Raw genomic sequence first — 18255 nt, 5'->3', positions numbered from 1 at the left:
CCAGCCTCACGGAATCCCTGAGTCCAGGAGCCCAGCTGTGGGCAGGCCCCTCCTGCTGGGAAGGAACTCTCTGCCTTCTGGAGAAACAAAACCCAGACACTCATGAAGAGAACGGCAGACACGAGACAATAATAATATTTCAAATACCAACAACCACAGCAACTCGGAACCTCCCCAGGTCAGCACCATTTTAAGCTCTTTTCATGTACTATTTAAACCTCACGGCCACCGACTCAGGTAGGATTCTGATTATTCCTATATAACGGAGGAGGTCTTTAAGGCACAGAAAGGTTATGTAACTTGCCCAAAGCCACACAGCTGATGAGTGGCAGCCCTGGGATTTGAATCTGGGCAGTCTGGCTCCATAGCTTTGTTCTTACCGGCCAGTTGGACAACCTGAGTCCCCCAACAAGCTAAGACAAAAGTCACTTCCAGCCAGGGCAGCTAAGGAGGCTTCTGAGTGAAGATGACATTTCAGAATTCTTCTCTAGCCGCTTTACTGGATGGCCCAGAGCAAGGTGAGCGTGTGTGCCGTCTGTTTTGGGCATGCCCCAGCCGGCAGGCCTAAACACGAAGGAGGGCCCAGCTCTGGGTCCGGCACCACGGTGGGAAACATCTATGCGTCTGAGGGTCAGGCAGGAGCAGCTGGCACAGCATGCGGGGCCCAGTGCAGAAGGAAAATGTGGGGCCCCTGATTCAAAAAGCATTAAGCCTTTCGAGAGGCAACCGCAGAGCATTCAGCCAAGTGTGGGGCCCTTCTGAGCATGGGGTGACTGCATGGGGCCCTTGCCTGTGGCCAGCCCTGAGGTCAGCCCACCGCCTGGGAAAGCCGCCGTATGGTGACGAGCAATGCCCTGTCCGCCGCTGGGTTCCCCAGCATGTGGGGACAAGCTGGTGGGAAGGGCCCACTGAGGTGTCAGAAAGGGTGAGTTGTGTCCACAGCAGAGGCTTCCACTAGGGGTGGTGTTGCCCTCAGGGGACATGTGGCCATTTTTGGTTGTCCAGCTGAGCATGTTTCTGGCTTCCTATGCGCAGAGGCTGGGAATGCTGGGCAAATCCTCTGATGACAGGCGGGGCACAGCAAAGAGCCAGGCAACCGCAAACACCCACAGGGCCGAGGCAGAGGACCCCCATCCAGAGGTCCCACCCCAGCCCCTCCTGGGGCGCCTGCCGAATTCCGCAGAGCGGGAGCTAGAGCCTTGGGGATCGGCGAGCGAGGTTAGTGAGGGCGCAGCGCTGCGGCCGAGGCCGTCTACACAGGGGCACCATTTGGATTAAGCAACAAGCTGTTAAAAGGTTGGGGGTCCTGTGCTCTCTATGTGGCTTACAACGCTATGCACCTCAAAACGCATCACACCGCACACTTCCACGGGTGCGTTTTGTTGCTCGTAAATCATACCTCTTTAACATTGTCTTTTTTTTAAATTAAGAATTCATGTTGGGTTCAGAGTCATCATTTTGGGGTCACTCGTGGAACTCCTCCCAGGCCCCCAGTTCCCAGCCTGTGTCAGCCTGGGCGGCCCACAGGCACGCTGTCCTCCTCACCTACCATGGAGTGCAGAAGGCGCATGTGGTTCAGGAGCCTGGGGTCCACCTGCTGGAGCTCCTCGAAGTCCATTTTCACCAGGACGCTCACGTTGTACCAGAAGCTGGCCGGGCTCCTCTCCGCAGCTGCAGGAGGGTGCACGCTCATGAGTGACAGGCCCGGGACAGGGTGGGCCAACCGAGGCCTGATAAAGAAATCTGCCACCACCTCCTGCCCCTTGTTCCTCTTATATAGATTCCTATATATAATGTATGTTATTGTATATAATGTAAACCAGACAATACTGTGTATAATACATGATACATAATGTATATACTGTAATGCATACAGCATAACAGTATAATTAATATATAATGTATACAATACCTTTATACTTATTATATATTAATATATGTTATTAATGATCACTTATACTATTACTTTATACTAAACTAATAGAGCATATGCAACCCCTGTAATATATATTGCATATGGCATATATGTCTTTCCCTAGCTCTGAACCTTGACCAACCCGTTCTCCTGGGGGCGGCCCACGGTCAAGAGCAGAACTTTCCAGACCAGACAGGCGTGCACTGAGGGCCAGGCCCCGGACCTGGCCCACAGGTGCTATGAGAGGGATTTTGAGTCCCTGTGGGGCTTCTGGCCTCCCAGTACGACACAGTTCAGCTTCCAGCCAGCTCCGCCCGGAGTGCCCAGGCCCCAGGAGACAAACGTGGGGGATTTGGGTCATTGCTACACCAGGATGTCTTTCCTCTTCAGAGCACCTGTGAACACTCTTCTCTCCCTGAGGTTTCTGTGACTGGATTTTGAGGAAGACATCACCCAGGCGTGGAATCTGCCCGTGCACGCGGCTCCCTGTGAAGCCAGCTGACCCACTCCTCCCCGACCTCCAGCCGCTCAGGGCCGGGCCCCATCCCACGCTCAGCTGGCTAACTGGATATCTCCTTTGCTGCAGGTCTCAGGCAAGAGAGGACCTCAGCCCTACCTGGAGGCACGGGAGACACGCAGTGGTGGCCCCTCGATGAGGGGCAGCACTTCTGAAGTCCGGGACAGTCGGCGTCCAGGGTGCACAGCGAGCTAGGCGCTTCCAGTCCCACTGTTGGGCAGACCCCGGGTCTCGATGCAAACTCCCGGGACCGATTCAGGGCTGGGGGAAAATTGAGCAGCAGTTAATGATGTTGGCAGTAAAAACCTCGGTGAGATATGCAGGCGCGGCCTCGGGCTGCCTCTTGGTCCCGGATCATGCCTGCAGCCGGGAGGCGCACGGTGTGGCTTCCCGAGGGCCGTGTCCAGGCCTGGGTGGTGCCTCACAGGTCCTGCAAAGCAGCCCCCCAGGGCATTTGCTTTGACTTTCATATAGTCTGACCATCTTTTCTCGAAGGAGGACAGCTTCTGCTGGGGTCCTGGGTGTCCCCTTTCCTCTAGGCCTTAGGAGTCCAGGTACAGGGGCTCCACCAGCCCTTAGAGTGCCCCTTGATGCTCAGTGTCCTGATAGCTCACTCACTCACCAACTCACTCACTCATTCATTCATTCATTCAGTATTTACTGAGTACTGGATATAGATGAGACATGGCACTAGGTGGCTGGGACTCAGCAGTGGACCAGAGGCAAAGTCCCTGCCTTCAGGACACTTAGATTCCAGTGGACAGAGGCCATGTGCAAGTAGACCTACAGGTCAGACAGGATGAGAGCCGCAGGGAGGAAAGCAGGGCCCGGGGTGGGGAGGCAGGGAAGGCCGCCCTGGAGAGGCGAGTCTGTGGCCCTGGGGGTAGAGGGCAGCCCCGCAGACACTGTCATATCATCACGAGGCAGGAGGGTGCCCACCCTCCAATGGAGAGGAGGGGCCCTGTGGCCTGGGTGGGCGAAGTGGGTGAGCTGGTGGATGGGGCAGCAGAGAAACCCAGACCGTGTCCAGGTGGGAGTCCTGGGGGTTTCGGGCAGTCTGGTGGTGAAGGGGTGCCCTGCCCAGACCCTCAGATTACTCTGAATAGCTCTGCGTCCCCATCTCTCTTGACCCTCAGGCGCCCCGTCGGGGCTGGAGCTGTCTCACCCTGTACGAAAGGCCCCAGGTGCCTGGAGTTTTGCAAACCCCTTTCCCTCCCCACGGCCGGCCAATGCCTCTTCCTCCGCTCCTTCCCGTCTCCTGTCCTGCTTCCCTAGGGCATTCACGGCATGCTCTGGCTGCTGGAGAGGGTGGGTGCCCAGCTGAGAGCTGACTGTGATGGTCCAGGTGAGAGATGGTGGAGGCTGGACCAGAGTGATGGGTGGAGGCGCGGGAAGCCTCAGATCCTGGGTGTATTTAGCTGGAAGCTTCAGGATGTGCTGACAGATAGGATGGGCATGTAAAAGAGGGAGAAGCTTCAAGAAGCCTCCGAGGCTTCCGCCTGGGCATCCGCTGGCAGCGTTCCTGAGCTGGGGAAAGCTGCAGAAAAACGGCCTCGGGTGGAGCAGAGTTTAGCCATGCAAATGTGGCATTTGGCCCGCCTGTTGGACACACGCTTGGAGAGGCCAGCAGCGTGGCCCTGACCCCTCCCTGGTCAACTGGGGGCAGGTCCACTGAGGTCAGTCAGCAGGGCTACGGGCTGCGCAGCTCCAGGGGGCACCATTCACAACGAGCTCCGTGTGACACAGCTCCCGGAGGACATGCAGAAATGCAGGCGAGCTCCTGCGGGAGGAAAGATGATGAGGGACGAGCAGCCAGGCGTGGTTGGACGCACCACGCGAGACACGGTGTCCTGGTGCCCTGAACTTCAGCCAGGGAGCTGGGGGAGGCATGGGTTCGCTTCTGAAGAAAAGAGAGATCCAAGAAAGGGCCGAAACTATCTGAGACTCCGTGGGCCCCAAACGGACGGGCCAGGAGTCCAGGTGCTGGTATTCAGGGCCATAGAAGAGCGCCAGAAGAAGAGAAAAAACTGAACCCGGGAAGACACTTGCGCTGCTCACTAGGGAGACACTGCTCAAGAGGCGGCCGGAGCGTGGGCCACTGCTGCCCGGACACTCTGGCAGCAGAGCATGGCAGGCTGCAGGGCTGGGGGAGCCCGCGAGTCTGTGCACACCCAGGGGTGGAGCTGGGCTGGGGGCAGCAACGGCCGGAAGGAAGCCGAGAAGCCAGGAGCTCGGGGAGACTGAGGGCAGCAGGGGGAGAGGCAGGGGAAGGCGAGACCCCAGGGACAGCCTGTGAGGAAGGGGCTGGGTGAGCTCGCAGCCTTCCTGCCAATCGCCCCGGATGAGGGCACCGTGCTCCCTTGGGTGGCACTCAAACCCATCTGGCTTGTGTCCAGATTCATTTAAATCTTTGTGCCCTGTAAGATGTTCAGAAGTGCAGTTCCAGGCCCCTGAAACTCCAGGAAAGTCAGACGAGGCCAGCTGATAACCAAGCTCTGGAAACATCCCCCCGAAGCTGGGGAAGATTAGCCCTTTGGGTGGACTCGTGGGGTCGCCAAGTGGAAAGGAAGCCCCGAGGGGCTGCAGTCCTGGGGACTGCCCTCTGGGGTCCCCCATGTCTCCTCAGAATGCTCCCCAGCCAGAAGGAAGGTGGTGGCCCCTCCTTGTGCTGGGAACACATCACAAGGGCGGGAGCGTCAGCCAAGGAAGAGAAGAGAAAGCCAAAACTGCCAAAGGAGAAACGGGCAGAGTCTGCATTAGCAATTTCATCACGGAAGCCGCCCGCCGTCTTGTCTGATTCACACCGCTGAGCCTGGACTGGAAGTTCAGGCTCCATAACTTTCTCCTTTCCGTGCAATCCTTGGCTCCCTCTTCATTTCCCAGTCATCCAGGTGGCTACTCCAATTATCTAAAGTCCTGGAGCAGTTGCCACACGGGGACTGGCTTTGAGGGCATGAAAAATGGCCATGCAGTGCAGCCTGGGAGAGCCACGCTGGGACGGAAATGCCAGCATCCCTGTAGGGACACCCATCAAGGAAGGAAAGGTCTTTGCTTTCTCTCGCATCGTAAAAACCAGTGGCCTCAAGACTAAGGAAACATGGAACTAAATGTAAGGTGGGCTCCGAGGGCAGAAAACTGACATTAGGGGAAAAAAAGTCAAATCCAAAGAGAGTGGGGAGTCAAATTAATAGTAGCGCACCAACGCTGGGTACTGAGCTGGGACACGCGCACCCTGTGGGATGCTGACATTAGGGGAAGCCTGTAAGGGTGTATGGAAATTACAGCTTGTCTGTAAATCTCAAACGAATCTAAACGAAAAGGTTTATTGAAATGAAAAGAAAATGTAGGCCACCAGGAAGAATTGGCTTCCAAAAACGGTTTCCTGATCACCACAGAAGTGCTTTCAAGTTCAAGTTCATCTTGATTCAGATGCTGCTGGGAATCCCCTGCCTGCCTCGGAGCTGGCCGGCTTGCCGAGAGCCCCAGAGAACAGTCAACAATTCCAGCTTGGTAGAAAGTCAAGAGTCTGCTTCTCCTTCCACTAACTCAACACAAACAATGAAACAAGCCTGCCCAGTGCCTGGCAACCCAGGGTTAGTCACGGATCAGTGAGACAATGCCGAGGGAGGCAGCGCTGTCTGAGCAACGGCCCCGGGGTCTCCCTGAGCCTGAGGAGTCTGATCTGCTCTGGAATAACCATTCCAGCCCCCGCCTCCTCCCTCAGAGGCACCCTCCTTCCCCAAGGGGGCCCTGATCGTTAGCAGGGGGAGACGGGAAGTTTGGGGCTGTCTCCTGGTCGTGAGGGGGCCCTGGGCTTGCTCGAGAGAGAGCTTGCCAAGATGATGAGTGTGCGAAGAAGACGGGGAGGGCAGAAAACAGGGTGTCAGTTGGTGAGCATCAGCTGAGACACTCACTCGGCTCCACTCCCAGGAATTCATCCCGAGTGAATAATATCGAGCTTGTGTGTTGCAGTGTTTGTATCATATGATGTTCATCACGGCATTATTTATGACAATGAAAAACTGGAAACCACTAAGTGGTCGGGGATTGCTTAATGCCGATACATCCATATGAGGTAATGCCATGTGGCTGTTAAATCCTGCTGTAGAATAATATTTATTGACATGAAAGATGTTCCAGATAAATGGCTAAGTGGTAAAAGCGTGCCTCAAAAAAATCTCCAAGAGGGTAATCACGCTTTTGCAAACAGCTGCCCTGAATGAAGACTAGAAGAAAACGTGAACCGCGGTTATTCTTGGGCGGCGGGCATGTGGGTGATTTCTCTTTGTTCTTTGCTGTTTCCAAGTTTTCTGCACAGTTCATGGATCCAATTTTTGCAATTCTATTTTTAAAAAATACATTTAAATAAAATAATCTCTGACTTATCATTGCATTCCAAATGTTGGACTTAAAAAAAATTGAGAAAGTCATCTAGACGGAAAGAAATACCACATGTGCTCTTGTAACTCTCTTCCCTTTTTAGATACTTGGTCGCTGAGTGGGAGGAGAAAGAAGGAAGCGAGTCAGAGGTTTCACTGCTCTGGGGATGAGACCTCTGAACTTAGAGCTCTGGGTTGTCACCCCAGCCTCGGGCCACCCCGAGGTCCTGCCCTGGAGGAAAGAGGACCTTCCATCCTCCTCTCCTCCCCAAATTCGCAGGCTGCTCCCTGGGGCTACCACATCAGGCTTGGGGCCTGCCTCATTCTGTGTGATTCAGCCCTTGGGTGTCAGCAGATCACTCACAGAGACCTCTCACTTCCTGTCCCAAAGAGCCAGCCTGTCACGAGGCATCTCGGAACAAGCTTTGATCAAAGGACCCAGGCAAGTGTGGAAAAGTTCATGCTGCCAATCCCCTCGGGGTAAACACTTCCACCATGGGCTGGGCCGTTTCCAGCCACCAACGTGATGTCTGAACACGGAGGGGGGACGAGGTGCTCACCCGCAGCCCCCACAGGCCGGGAGGAGAGCTGTTGCCCCACTGGGGGTGCCACGAGGCCCCCGCGGCGGCCACAGTGCCACGCCCGGCCCTGGCACCAAGCAGGAGCATTCCCGGGGGAGAGGCCAGCGTGCTCAGTGCCGTAACCTTCTTTATCCCCATTCCTCCCCTATCCCACCAAGGCCGCCTTCCCCAGATGCCACAAACTGAATCTGATGGGGGCCGGCGAGACCCAGGCCCGAGTCTGTGCGATCTCGAAGTCACCTGGCCACTTCTGTGTCCCCGTCTGCAGGTGGGGGGGTTCTCCTGTCCACTGGTGATAGGAATCTCCTGAGCTGGCCCGTCACAAAGGACGACCCCACCAAGGCCCCTTTTCCTCCCTGCCCTTTCCTCTGGGCTCCTGTTGGCCTCCTCTGCACACTGCTGCAAGAGTGACCCTTCTCAGGCCCAGGGGACCGTGGACCCTCGACCCCAACTCAGCCGACTCGAGGGGCCTCCAGGCCTTCACGGTGAGGCCTCCTTCTCCCGCTCCCAGCAAGGCCCCCATGACATCCTCACCCTCCCTCACCAGCCACACCCCTACCTGCAGTCTCCAGGGCAGCCCTGCCCACAGGACTCTCTGACTAGAATGTTCTGGCCCTCTCCCAACTGGTGAGCTCCTAATTAAAGGCACCAAGACTCTAATAGTGGGGCTGATGTCTCATGAGGGGTACTCCTTGCAGCTGGTTTGTTGAGGAGAAGAAAGATAAGCAGGTGTCGGAGAGGGGCTGCCAGCCCTCCCATCCTCCCTCTGGTGGGAATTAACTTGTTTGTCACAGCAGGGTGGCAGCCCTTACAGAGAGGAGACCAGTCAGCGTGGGTGGGGCTGGTGGGGCTCAGCCTCTCCTGGGGGCCTCCTCTGGCACCCTGGACACAAGACCTCACTAATCCCCCCAACAGCCAGCAGGCCTTCACAGGTGAAGATAGACAGGGCAGGTGGCCCCCTCTTTCCACCACTGGGTTCTGACATGCCATGGGCCCCAAGGCCCCCACAGCAATGGGACCCCAGCTCCCTGGAAGGGAGGTGCTCCAGGCCAGGGACAGCAGCTCAGCTGGTCGTCCCCTCGTGCATGCGGCCCAGGGAGATGGAGAAAGCAGAAAGGAGCAGGTGTCAGCACCAGAAGGGGCTCCTTAGACCCAGCAGGGCCTGGGCAGGACCGCCAGGGACAGCCCCTCCCTGCAAGTGCCCCTTTAGGGGATCAGCGGGAGTTCACTGGGCACGGAGCCCCAGGGCCTAAGGTCAGCCGGCCAATCTGGTTTTCATTGGTGGTAGTAGTGGTGTCATTTCAACACTCCCAGAAGAGGTGTACTCCCATGAACTGCTCACCCGTGAGCCGTGAGGACGTCTCTGCGCCTGACCCTCTGAAGGGGGCCAGAGCAAAGTGTCAGCCATGCCTGTCCTCTGTGAGATGGCTTTGAGGGGCTTGAAGGGAGAGGCTCAGGATCTGCACAGACCATCCAAGACTACATCCTGGAGCCCCTGGTGCGGGCAGGGGGCAGGCCCCCCGTGTGCAGTGTCCACAGCGTAGCCTGCTGCTGTCTGAGCCTTGGGCTCCAGGCACGGGTCACATGGGAACCCCTCCCGGCACCCTGGAGTGGGTGCTGTCTGCACCCTGGGGGCAACAGCCCTCACACCTTTCCCACTTCCCCTCCACCACGGGGGTGGGGGCAGGGGGACCTTCTGACTGTTCCAAAACTCATTTTGGATCTGGTATTGACTCAGATTTAACAATCACCACCACCCACACACACTCACAGACGCATACCCGCCTGTGACTTTCCCCTGGAAGAAATCTTCTGGAAAGTTCCCTTCTTGTCAAAAGGCTGAGCCTTGAGGCCCCGTACAGCCCAGCTCACCTGGCCTCAGACACTGGCCAGCCCTGGTAACTGCCCCCAGCATCTTCCAAACCTCACTGGGAAAGTGACAGGACTCGGGGTCCCTGGGCAGTTAGGGGAAAGCGAAGGGACCCCTTCCATCTCTTTCACATACTAGAGTTCAGCTTAGGATTTTGGTTAAAGAAAGCATTCCACTACAGCTTTCAGAAAGAAAAGATTGGCTGCCAACATAGAAGAGAAGGCAATGCTGGTTCTCAAACTCAGCCATATATTAGAATCCCTCAGGGAGCTCTAAAATAATCCCAATGCCCAAGCTATGCCCCACACCAATCCCACCCCAATTTTTAAAGCTGCCCAGGGGCCTTCGATATGCAGCCAGGTCGGAAAGCCACTGCTCCAATACAGAGGTTCTCAAAATGGGGCCCCCAGGCCAGCAGCATCAGCACCATCTGTGAACTTGAACTTCACCCCTGACCCACTGGATCTGAAATCTGGAGGTGGGGTCAGGGATCTGTGCTGGGACGAGCCCTCCAGACCATCCTAATACACCCTCAAGGTTGAGAGCCAGTGTTCCAGCAAGATCCAGTAAGTTCAGGGCTAATGGCCGTGAACAGTGACTGTCCCGAGACTCATCAGGAATCCCAAGGAGAGGGGACGAGGGAGGGAGCCCCCAGCCCGCCCGGCCGCCCTGGACTCACGCAGGACGCAGTAGAGGCCCAGCTGCTCGTAGCCCTCGCAGCAGTCCGTCACGTTCCTCGGCTCGGGGACCTCCACCGCCAGGTAGCGGGTCCTGTAAACGGTCTTGGGGCACCGCCTCCACGGGATCCACCCGCCGCAGGGGACGTAGGTCAGGTGGGACGTCTGCACGGCCTCCACTTTCTGGACATTTTGGGTCACGCTGTAGTTGCACAGCTGGTAGCCCAGCAAGGAGAGGCCTTTTTCTACGAGGGAGGGAGGAAAGATGCAGGAACCCAAGAAAGGACAAGTGCCAGAATCAGATCCATACAAGGGGTTCTCTACAAGCCCTCCACATCTGCAAGAGTGTGGAAGGAGCCCTCTCGCCCTTGGGCAGACCCCTCAGCATCTGTCCACCAGCCCATCTCTGAGAAGTTCACGCAGCGGCATAAACTCGAAGGGATGACCTGTAGACAGGGACCTGCATGCTAAGACATCTTCCGCTACAGGCCGTGGAGAGGCCCCTGGGCCCGACCCATGCTCCCCCAGCCCTAGGGTCTGACAGTACACTGAGGGAAGACACGGAGGCTCGTGTCCCTGCTTCCTGCTCCGTGCTCTCTGATTCTGCGCCTGGAGGACCTTGTGCACACCTCCTTGTCCCCGTGAGCCTCGGGTTTGTTGCGGTGAAATGAATACGCAGCAATTCCCTCGGTAAATATATACTGAAGGCTTACTACTTGCTGGGCACAGATAGCAATGACTCCCTTTTTTGGAACAGGATGGAAGATAAATAGCAATTATCTCAAGCACACATGAGAAGTTCATAGACGGTAAAGTTCAGCCCCACTGTTGCTGTCCTCGGGAGACGAGGGCACAGTGCCTCGCCGTAGGACAACAGCCAGCTGGTCCCATCAGGCCCTATGCATCTCTCAGCTGGAGCCTGGTTCCTGTGCAGAGACACCCACAGCCCCTTCATCGGCAGGATCTCTCAGTTCTCGGGACCCCATAGCACCCGTTACCTTCACCAGCCCTGTGTCTCTTTGTCCTGGACCACCCCCTTGTGGTCCTGGGGTGTCCCGTCTACCCAGAGAGCCTCTGTTGCCTCACGAAGCAGGGACTGCTATGGGCTGAACTGTGTCCACACCCTCCCACCCAAAATTCACGTGGTGGGGTCCTAACCTCCAGGACCTCAGAAAGTGACCTTATTTGCAAATAGCGTTTTTGCAGATGTAATCAGTTAAGACGAGGTTATAGCGGGGCGGGGTAGCCCCTAATCCGACGTGACCAGTGCCCTTACAAAAGGGCAACTTTGGACACAGAGACAGGATGCACACAAGGCGAAGGCCACGTGAAGACGGAGGCAGAGATGGGGAGATGCTTCTACAAGCCAAGGAGCGCCAAGATTGCCAGCAAACCACCAGAAACTGGGACAGAGGACGGAACAGATTCTCCCGCACAGCACACAGAAGGAACCAGCCCTGCCCACACCTTGATCTTGGATTTCTGCCCTCCAGACTTAGAGACAATAAATCTTTACTGTTTAAGCCCCACAGTCTGTAGTACTTTGTATGGCAGCCTTGGGGACTAACACAGGGGCCATGTGGTGGCCCCCAACGTTAGCACCCAGCTTGGGGCTCTCTGCACTCATGGGTCCTCAGTGTAGGATGAGTGAATCGTTCGAATACACTTTACATCTTCAGAGACTCACCTCTGAGTTCTAAGCTTTATCAGACTATGGGTAGAGGATCAATATGACAGTGTATACCCCACAATGAGGAGCTGGACTTCTGGGGAGGACCTCAGAGATGGCAGCAGAAATAATCTTCATCCCCAACACCAGGACAGCACCCCTGAAGATTCTCTCCTTTGGCCTCACAGCAACCCACAAGTGTGCAGAAAGTGAGACTCAGGGGGCTGGGAACCCTCCGGCCACCCAGGAAGAAACAGGGCAGAGCCAGCCCTCAAGCCCAGGCTGACGGGAGATACTGCGGCCTTACTCTGGGTGGGACACGGTGCTGAATCCCACCGCCCCAGAGTGAGCCCGCTCGTAAGCCACAAGAATGCCTGGCCGCCTCCCCATCACCATTGCAGGGCAGCAGGGCCTCTGGGGGGTGGGGGACAACCTGTGGGCCATCTTCACCAAAGTGGTAGGTTACATAAGCCTCAGAAAGGAATGGGAGGCCCCTGGTTATGTGGGCCGGGGCAGGTTTCTGAGGCCAGGGTAACCTGGCCCAGACCTTAAAGGTGACTTGGATGAGAGGCCAGAGAAAATGGCCACAGTGAATGTGGTCCCTAGTGGAGGGATATAGACCAGCCCAAGGACCGCCCACACAGAATTTGGAGCAGTGGGTCCAGGTTTTGTTTCTCTCTTTAACCTAAGGTGAGATGCAAGCCATGTTAATGAAGGTCGTGACTTCCCTGTCTCTGGAGAGGCCCCGGGCCCCATCTGATCGAGACAAGTCCCACTGATCATTAGCAGAACCCGCCTGCACACACACCACACACGCTCGCATCTCCCCTGAAGCTGCTCTTGGGATCTGCTTGTTCGGTTTTGTTTTCCACGTTCTCCTAGAGGCCGCTGGCTGATCTCCCAGCCTGGCTTCTTGGCAGAGCCCAGAGAGAAAGCTTTGAGCAGATCCTGCCATTCCACAAACGCTTTCAGGAGCCGTCAGCATGGCCATCGGGGGTCCTGAGCTCCAGTCCCAGAGATGGGCAAACTTAAGGCCCTGGAGGGAGCGTGGGTCCTGGGTCAGACAGACCCGTTCCCACCAGCTTCACAAACGCCAGCTGTGTGACTCTGAGCACGTTTCCCGCCCCTCGGTGCCGCAGTCCTGTCATCTATAAAATGGTAGCTGTGCCCTGGGCTTGTGGAGGATTCAGTGAAATCGTGCCTGTCAGGACCGTCCCTGGCACATGAGAACAGGGAGGTGTGCAACCCTGGCGCGTGGCTGAGATTCTGTTCCCCGTGGCCTCGTGTGTGCGATGCATGAGCAGGCTCGTCAAATCGCTCCTGTGCTCTCCTCCAGCCTCGCAATATTCCCGTTCGTTCTGGGACTGAGTTGTGCGGTTTGTGCATGACCCGTTCCAAAGGAAAAACCAAGTAAAAAGAAATCACAGTTACACCAAAATCCTGCTGATGGGCAAAAAAACGTGAAACTAGTACAAAACTGAGGTTGACTGGAGGAACAGAAGGGATCTGTTTAAATTCCCAAAGGAATGAGGCAGATTTTAAGAGGGAAATGATTAAAAAGATTTGCCATTTCGATTCTCTGAAATTCTTCAGAAATCATGTGCGTCTTGAAGGCTTTGACAGGTTGTCCTTGCTCGGCTCCTCACTCCTCTGTCGGCCACTTTCATCCTCATTTACCAAAGAGGAAACCGGGCCCCTGGGTGAGGGGAAGCTGCCGCCCCATCAGGGCCAACAAAAGGGAGCGCCCTGGTGGTATTTCTGCCCTTGGCCTGCTGTGTGGCCTTGGGTGAGTGCCTGACTGCTCTGGGCCTCCACCTCCTTATCTGTAAGTTGAAAACTCTAATATGCCAAGGTTCGGGCAGCGCTCTGCTCTCAGCGTGGCCCGTGGATCTGCAGCGTCCACACTGGCAGCAGAAATGCAGAGTTCCAGGCCCCACGCCAGACCCGCTGACTCAGAATCTGCATTTGAACCCCATCGACCCCCAGGGGATCAGAGGCACACCATCTCTTTTGTGGTTTATGGAAAAGTTTGGCCAAGGAGGAACACGTTGCCACCTCTCAAAGCAGGTGTGTCTTTGTCTGCCGGGGTCTCGGCAGGGCTGCTCTCCTCACAAGACCTGCTCCCAGGGAGCCCCCCGCTCCTCCAGCATCCCCCATGCCAAGCCCGGACCCCTTACCTGTGAAGCCGCTGGCCTGGCTTGGGCCCACGGCACTGACCAGAGCCAGCAGGGCCAGCCCAAGGGTCCTGAGCATGGTCGGGTGGTGCGGATGCAGCCTGAGCAGCAGCACAAGGGAGCCTGGGCCCAGAGAAAGGGCCCTTCTGTTCCCCGTGCCGCCGATGGTGGCAGTGGCTTCAGAGGGAGCGCTGGCTGGGAGCGGTCCCTTATGCCTGCTTGTTAACGCCCGTCATTGCCATGGTGGCATCCCTCGGGGCAGCTGCATGTCACCGCCCATTCTCGCTCCAAGCAGATGGCATCTTTCAGGAAAGGTGAGCATCCAACGACCGGGCCACATCGCCGGCTTCCATCTCGTTGTTACGCAAGAAACACATTTCAGACGGCAATCTGACTCCTTCCGTCAAGTCCAGCGTATTCTCTCACCTTATCGTCCCGAACTGTCGGGCGAGGACAGCGGCAAGTCAAAGAGGCACGGCGGGTTCAGAAAAGCATCCTGCACACTATTGGACAATACAGATCAAGAGCCGCAAAAACGTTCAGACATCTTGACCAGCGATCCCCCCCCACCCGCCCCGCATCATTGGTCCGAGGGCCGGGAAGCCACAGTCTCAGAGATGTTCATTACCTGTCAAGATTGAAAATGGAAAAGCATCGAAGTGAGCCATCACGGGAGAATGGGAAATAAATTATTCAGAGCATCTGGATGGAACATCGCACAGATGTTGACGTGCTCGCCATGAAGAGTTTTAGGAACGTGAAAACAATACTTCACAATGCGAAGTCACAACCTCCCTCACGGAGTTCCATCGCCATAAAGACAAGGACGGTGTTCAACGACATAAAAGTGGGCCTGATCCAGACAGGGCCACAGGAATAGCAGACGAGACTGTGGGACGTGACAGTGAGAGCTGGTTTATGTTTATTTCAGCCACCGTCATATTGCCTGTAAAATGGACTTTTAAATTTCGTATCAAACGCTTTCTAGTTGACAATGCCTTCTTAGGCATCTGTCTTTTTTTAACATGACAATTTTTAACATTAGATGAAGCTCTCATTGGTTTGACTGAGAAAACTTTCACATAGGGTAACAAAGTTCCTCCCTGGCTGTATGTTCAGAAGTACAATTCCCTGGTGTTCAAAATACCAGATAATTCTCCCAGAAGGGACCTTCCAGCCTAACGCCCCCAACAATGTTGCGGCATCTTTTATTCTTGGTAGATTACCTCTAAAATGATTCACTGCTGCGTTCGCATGGCTAATGACTAAACAGCAGATGCCAGGACAAGAATACAGAAAAAGGAGCTGGAAATAATCGCACCGTTAAGGAGCTCAGCACGAGTCTGCTGGAAGACAGCGCCCTTTATAGAAAATCGATAGTGCAGGATTGAGTCATCAACTGTGCTGGAATCGAGGGGGAAAAAGTTTCAATAGGAAAGAATACGTTTCAAAGCTATAATGTGATATTCAAGAAAACAAAATTTAATTAGCACAAACAGGATACAAAAAGTGTTATAATTTAGGTAAATCTGAACATTTAAAAATGCAAGATGAATCTGTATTATAATTTTCTATTGTATCATCTCTTAGAACTTTTGCTATCACAACGTATGAATGTTTCTATAGAATATGAAAGTGAAATCAAGGATAGTACTACATTTTAAAACTTGAAATTGGAATCGCCCATAAAAGATTGTTATAACATGCTTTCTCTTTTAATATTAAAACTCATATGATTTTTAAAAACCCTCAAAATTGACGGTCCTCTCTGACCCTCCCTTTCATGCAGGCACAAGAAGAACCACCATGTGTTTTTGTTCAGTTTAATCCACTGAGGTCTTTTCTGCCTGGTGTTATTTATGCATATTTTTCTGTGTGACGGCCATAGGGATTTTCCGCATTTACTTCTCCACGCAAACACTTTGAGGGGAAAATAACCATGCACTGTACCCCAGCAGGGAGAGAGACGTCCCCCCAGCCATGTGTCCGTCACTTCCAGGGAGTGTCCAGCCACAGGTCCATCCAGCAATGAGCCCTGGGTCTGCTCTCCTAGGAGGAGGACAGGGCTCTGCAGAAAATCCAGCATCTTGCCCAAAACGGTGTCCAAACTGGGGACACAGGGGAAGCCACCAGGGTTCAGTGCCCGCTTTAAGGGCACACAGACACACACTCATTCTCATATGCACACTCACGTATGCACGCATGCACTCACATAGGGATACACACATATAGGCACATTCTCACACACTCACACACATATGTTCTCACTCACACACATACGCTGACATATGCACACTCATTCACACCTATATGTGCTGACACTCACATAAACTTGCACACCCCCACTCCCACATGTGCACACGTAGATGCAGAACACACTCCTGCACGCTCACACACATGCACAAACACACAGGTGAGGATGTGTCCCTGTCCGTGGAACCAGTGTCTCCGAGGACGTGAACTGTGATCTCTGCTTTCGGTGCCTGTGTCTGAGCTGAGCTCTGCCCGTTGTCCCCATCTGCACAAGGAGGGGTTGAATTAGATGGCCGCTAAGGGGCCTTTCTCAGCTCAGGTGCCGAGTCCTGTGGTCCTGTGAACAGAGTTCAACAGAGTCCACTACAAAATGGCATCTGTCATTACCCTATGGGCCAAAACGTATGTGTCCCCTGTGCTGTCCTGGGATGTGGTGATCATGTCCCAAGGCATAGTGTTGCAGCGCTCACAACAGAGGTCTAGGGCAGCGATGACATGTGGCCTTGCTCATTGCTCACAGCCTCCTTCCTGGAATCCTGCTCAACACGCAGCCCTGCTAGTGACCACCTGTCAGGGGGAGCCGGCTGGGAGGGGCCATGCGCTCTCCTGCCTAACCTGACCTCAGGTCGGGGGGGCGGATAGCACAGGAAGAGGCATGGGTGACAGAAACACACATCCGAGAGCTGTACTGGGGGAGCGGGGACCCGTGGTGAGACCTCCACCTATGGTCCTGGCTGTGGGGGCACGTGGGGGCTGGGGGGCCCTGGACAGGGCAGCGTGGGGTCTGATGACTGCTCTGCTCATCACCAGCTGCTGGAGATGAATGGGGAAGTGTCTATCTCTAAGGGGCCAGCGGGGCCGGGGTTATTCCCATGGAACACTGCCTGTGATGGAGGTCATGACAAAGAGATGGAAGGGAGCTTCATAATGCTATAGAAGTGTTAGATTTGGAGAACACCCTAAATAACCCAGTCCAGCTTCTGAGCCAATCCAGGCTGCTCTCCCACAGCTGCAGTTACCCGAGCCAGTGCTTCTCAAGGACCACCCACATCGGAATCTTTGGGGAGGGGGCTTCTTGGAAATGCAGGGACCTCACCCCAAACTTCTCAGGCTGCTAGAGGATGGCCCCCGGGGATTCAGGTCGCTTGGATGCACACAGAAGCTTGAGGACACTGATGACATCCTTCTGAACACCGCAGGATGCAATCCTGTGTGAAGCAGCCCCCACCGCGGTGCACAGCTCTGCCTGAAAATTCCTCCTGACAGAGAATGCAAGTCGATCTCCCGGCTGGAGACACCACGTCGTGGGTCCCGGTCCTCCCTCGAACTAGACAACAAAATCACATCGCTCTTCCACGTGCCAGCCCCCACGCTCCTGCGGACAGTCCTCGGGGGCTCCTTTTTCTTTGGTGTGGTTGTTCTTCATTATCCCTCCCGACACCCATCCCTCCCCCACCACACACTCTTTTCATCCTTGTCTTTTCTTCATTTTACGTGTAGCTCTGCAAATCCTCAATGTTATAAAGTCACAGCATAGATGATTTTCTCCACCCTTCTGTCACATTCCACTGTGGAAACTTGTCCTCTGAGTGAGGGTGGACGGAAAGAGAGGGCACAGTGCACTCTCAGGACGTCGTCTCCAAGCCTCGAGGAGCGTGCCGGACACTCTGCGTCCTTGCATTCGAGCCACAGCAGGCTGGACAGTGAGGAGAAGCGGGACCTTCCTGCACAGGTGCCCCGGGCATCCAGAGGAGCACCAGCATCCATGAGTGGGGGGGGGGGGGGGGGCTGCTGGGCGGGGCTGCAGAGGCCCAGACCTCTGCTGTGTCACAGGTGCATCAAAGACTGGGAAGGCAGATGACCACACACATCCCAGCTCCTTCTTATAGCCTGAGTTACTCTCGATGGATTTCTGAGAAGAGCCTGGTCTCGGAGCCAGATGGCCTGGGTCCCTCCTCGTTTTGCCAACAACCAGATGGGCTACCATGGGCAGCACTGTGCCTCTCTGAACCTCAGTTTCCCAATCTACAGAACGGGAATCATTGTGCCTTCTAATTTAGTAGTGTGTTAATGTCTCCTGGTTTTGTGAGAACCAAATAAAACAACATGTGGAAAAGCCTTCTGGAACTATAGAGCACTTCTAAGGTATCCATCTTCATTAAATGTAGAAAAGGCCTTAACTGGGAAAATTTAATGAAACACAAAATCTGCTCCCACCCC

At 55.0% G+C, this 18255-nt stretch overlaps 1 protein-coding gene across 3 annotated transcripts in view; it reads right to left on the bottom strand.

Annotated features, from left to right (window-relative positions):
* The window catches only part of UMODL1 (uromodulin like 1), a 93478-nt gene that overhangs the window by 48555 nt on the left and 26668 nt on the right, over positions 1 to 18255 (bottom strand). For all 3 annotated transcript variants that reach the window (XM_070488928.1, XM_070488927.1, XM_070488926.1), the window contains exons 2-5: positions 13786 to 14222; positions 9942 to 10184; positions 2532 to 2693; positions 1550 to 1671 (exon numbers count right to left, since the gene is read on the bottom strand). In XM_070488928.1, the coding sequence (XP_070345029.1) occupies positions 1550 to 1671; positions 2532 to 2693; positions 9942 to 10184; positions 13786 to 13861 (603 nt within the window). In that variant the 5' untranslated portion in view covers positions 13862 to 14222. The remainder of the gene's footprint in view (positions 1 to 1549; positions 1672 to 2531; positions 2694 to 9941; positions 10185 to 13785; positions 14223 to 18255) is intronic.

This window comes from Equus asinus, chromosome 18 (genome assembly GCF_041296235.1).
Source record: "Equus asinus isolate D_3611 breed Donkey chromosome 18, EquAss-T2T_v2, whole genome shotgun sequence".
Classification (NCBI taxonomy): domain Eukaryota; kingdom Metazoa; phylum Chordata; class Mammalia; order Perissodactyla; family Equidae; genus Equus; species Equus asinus.
This window is presented reverse-complemented; position numbering and strand designations above follow the sequence as displayed.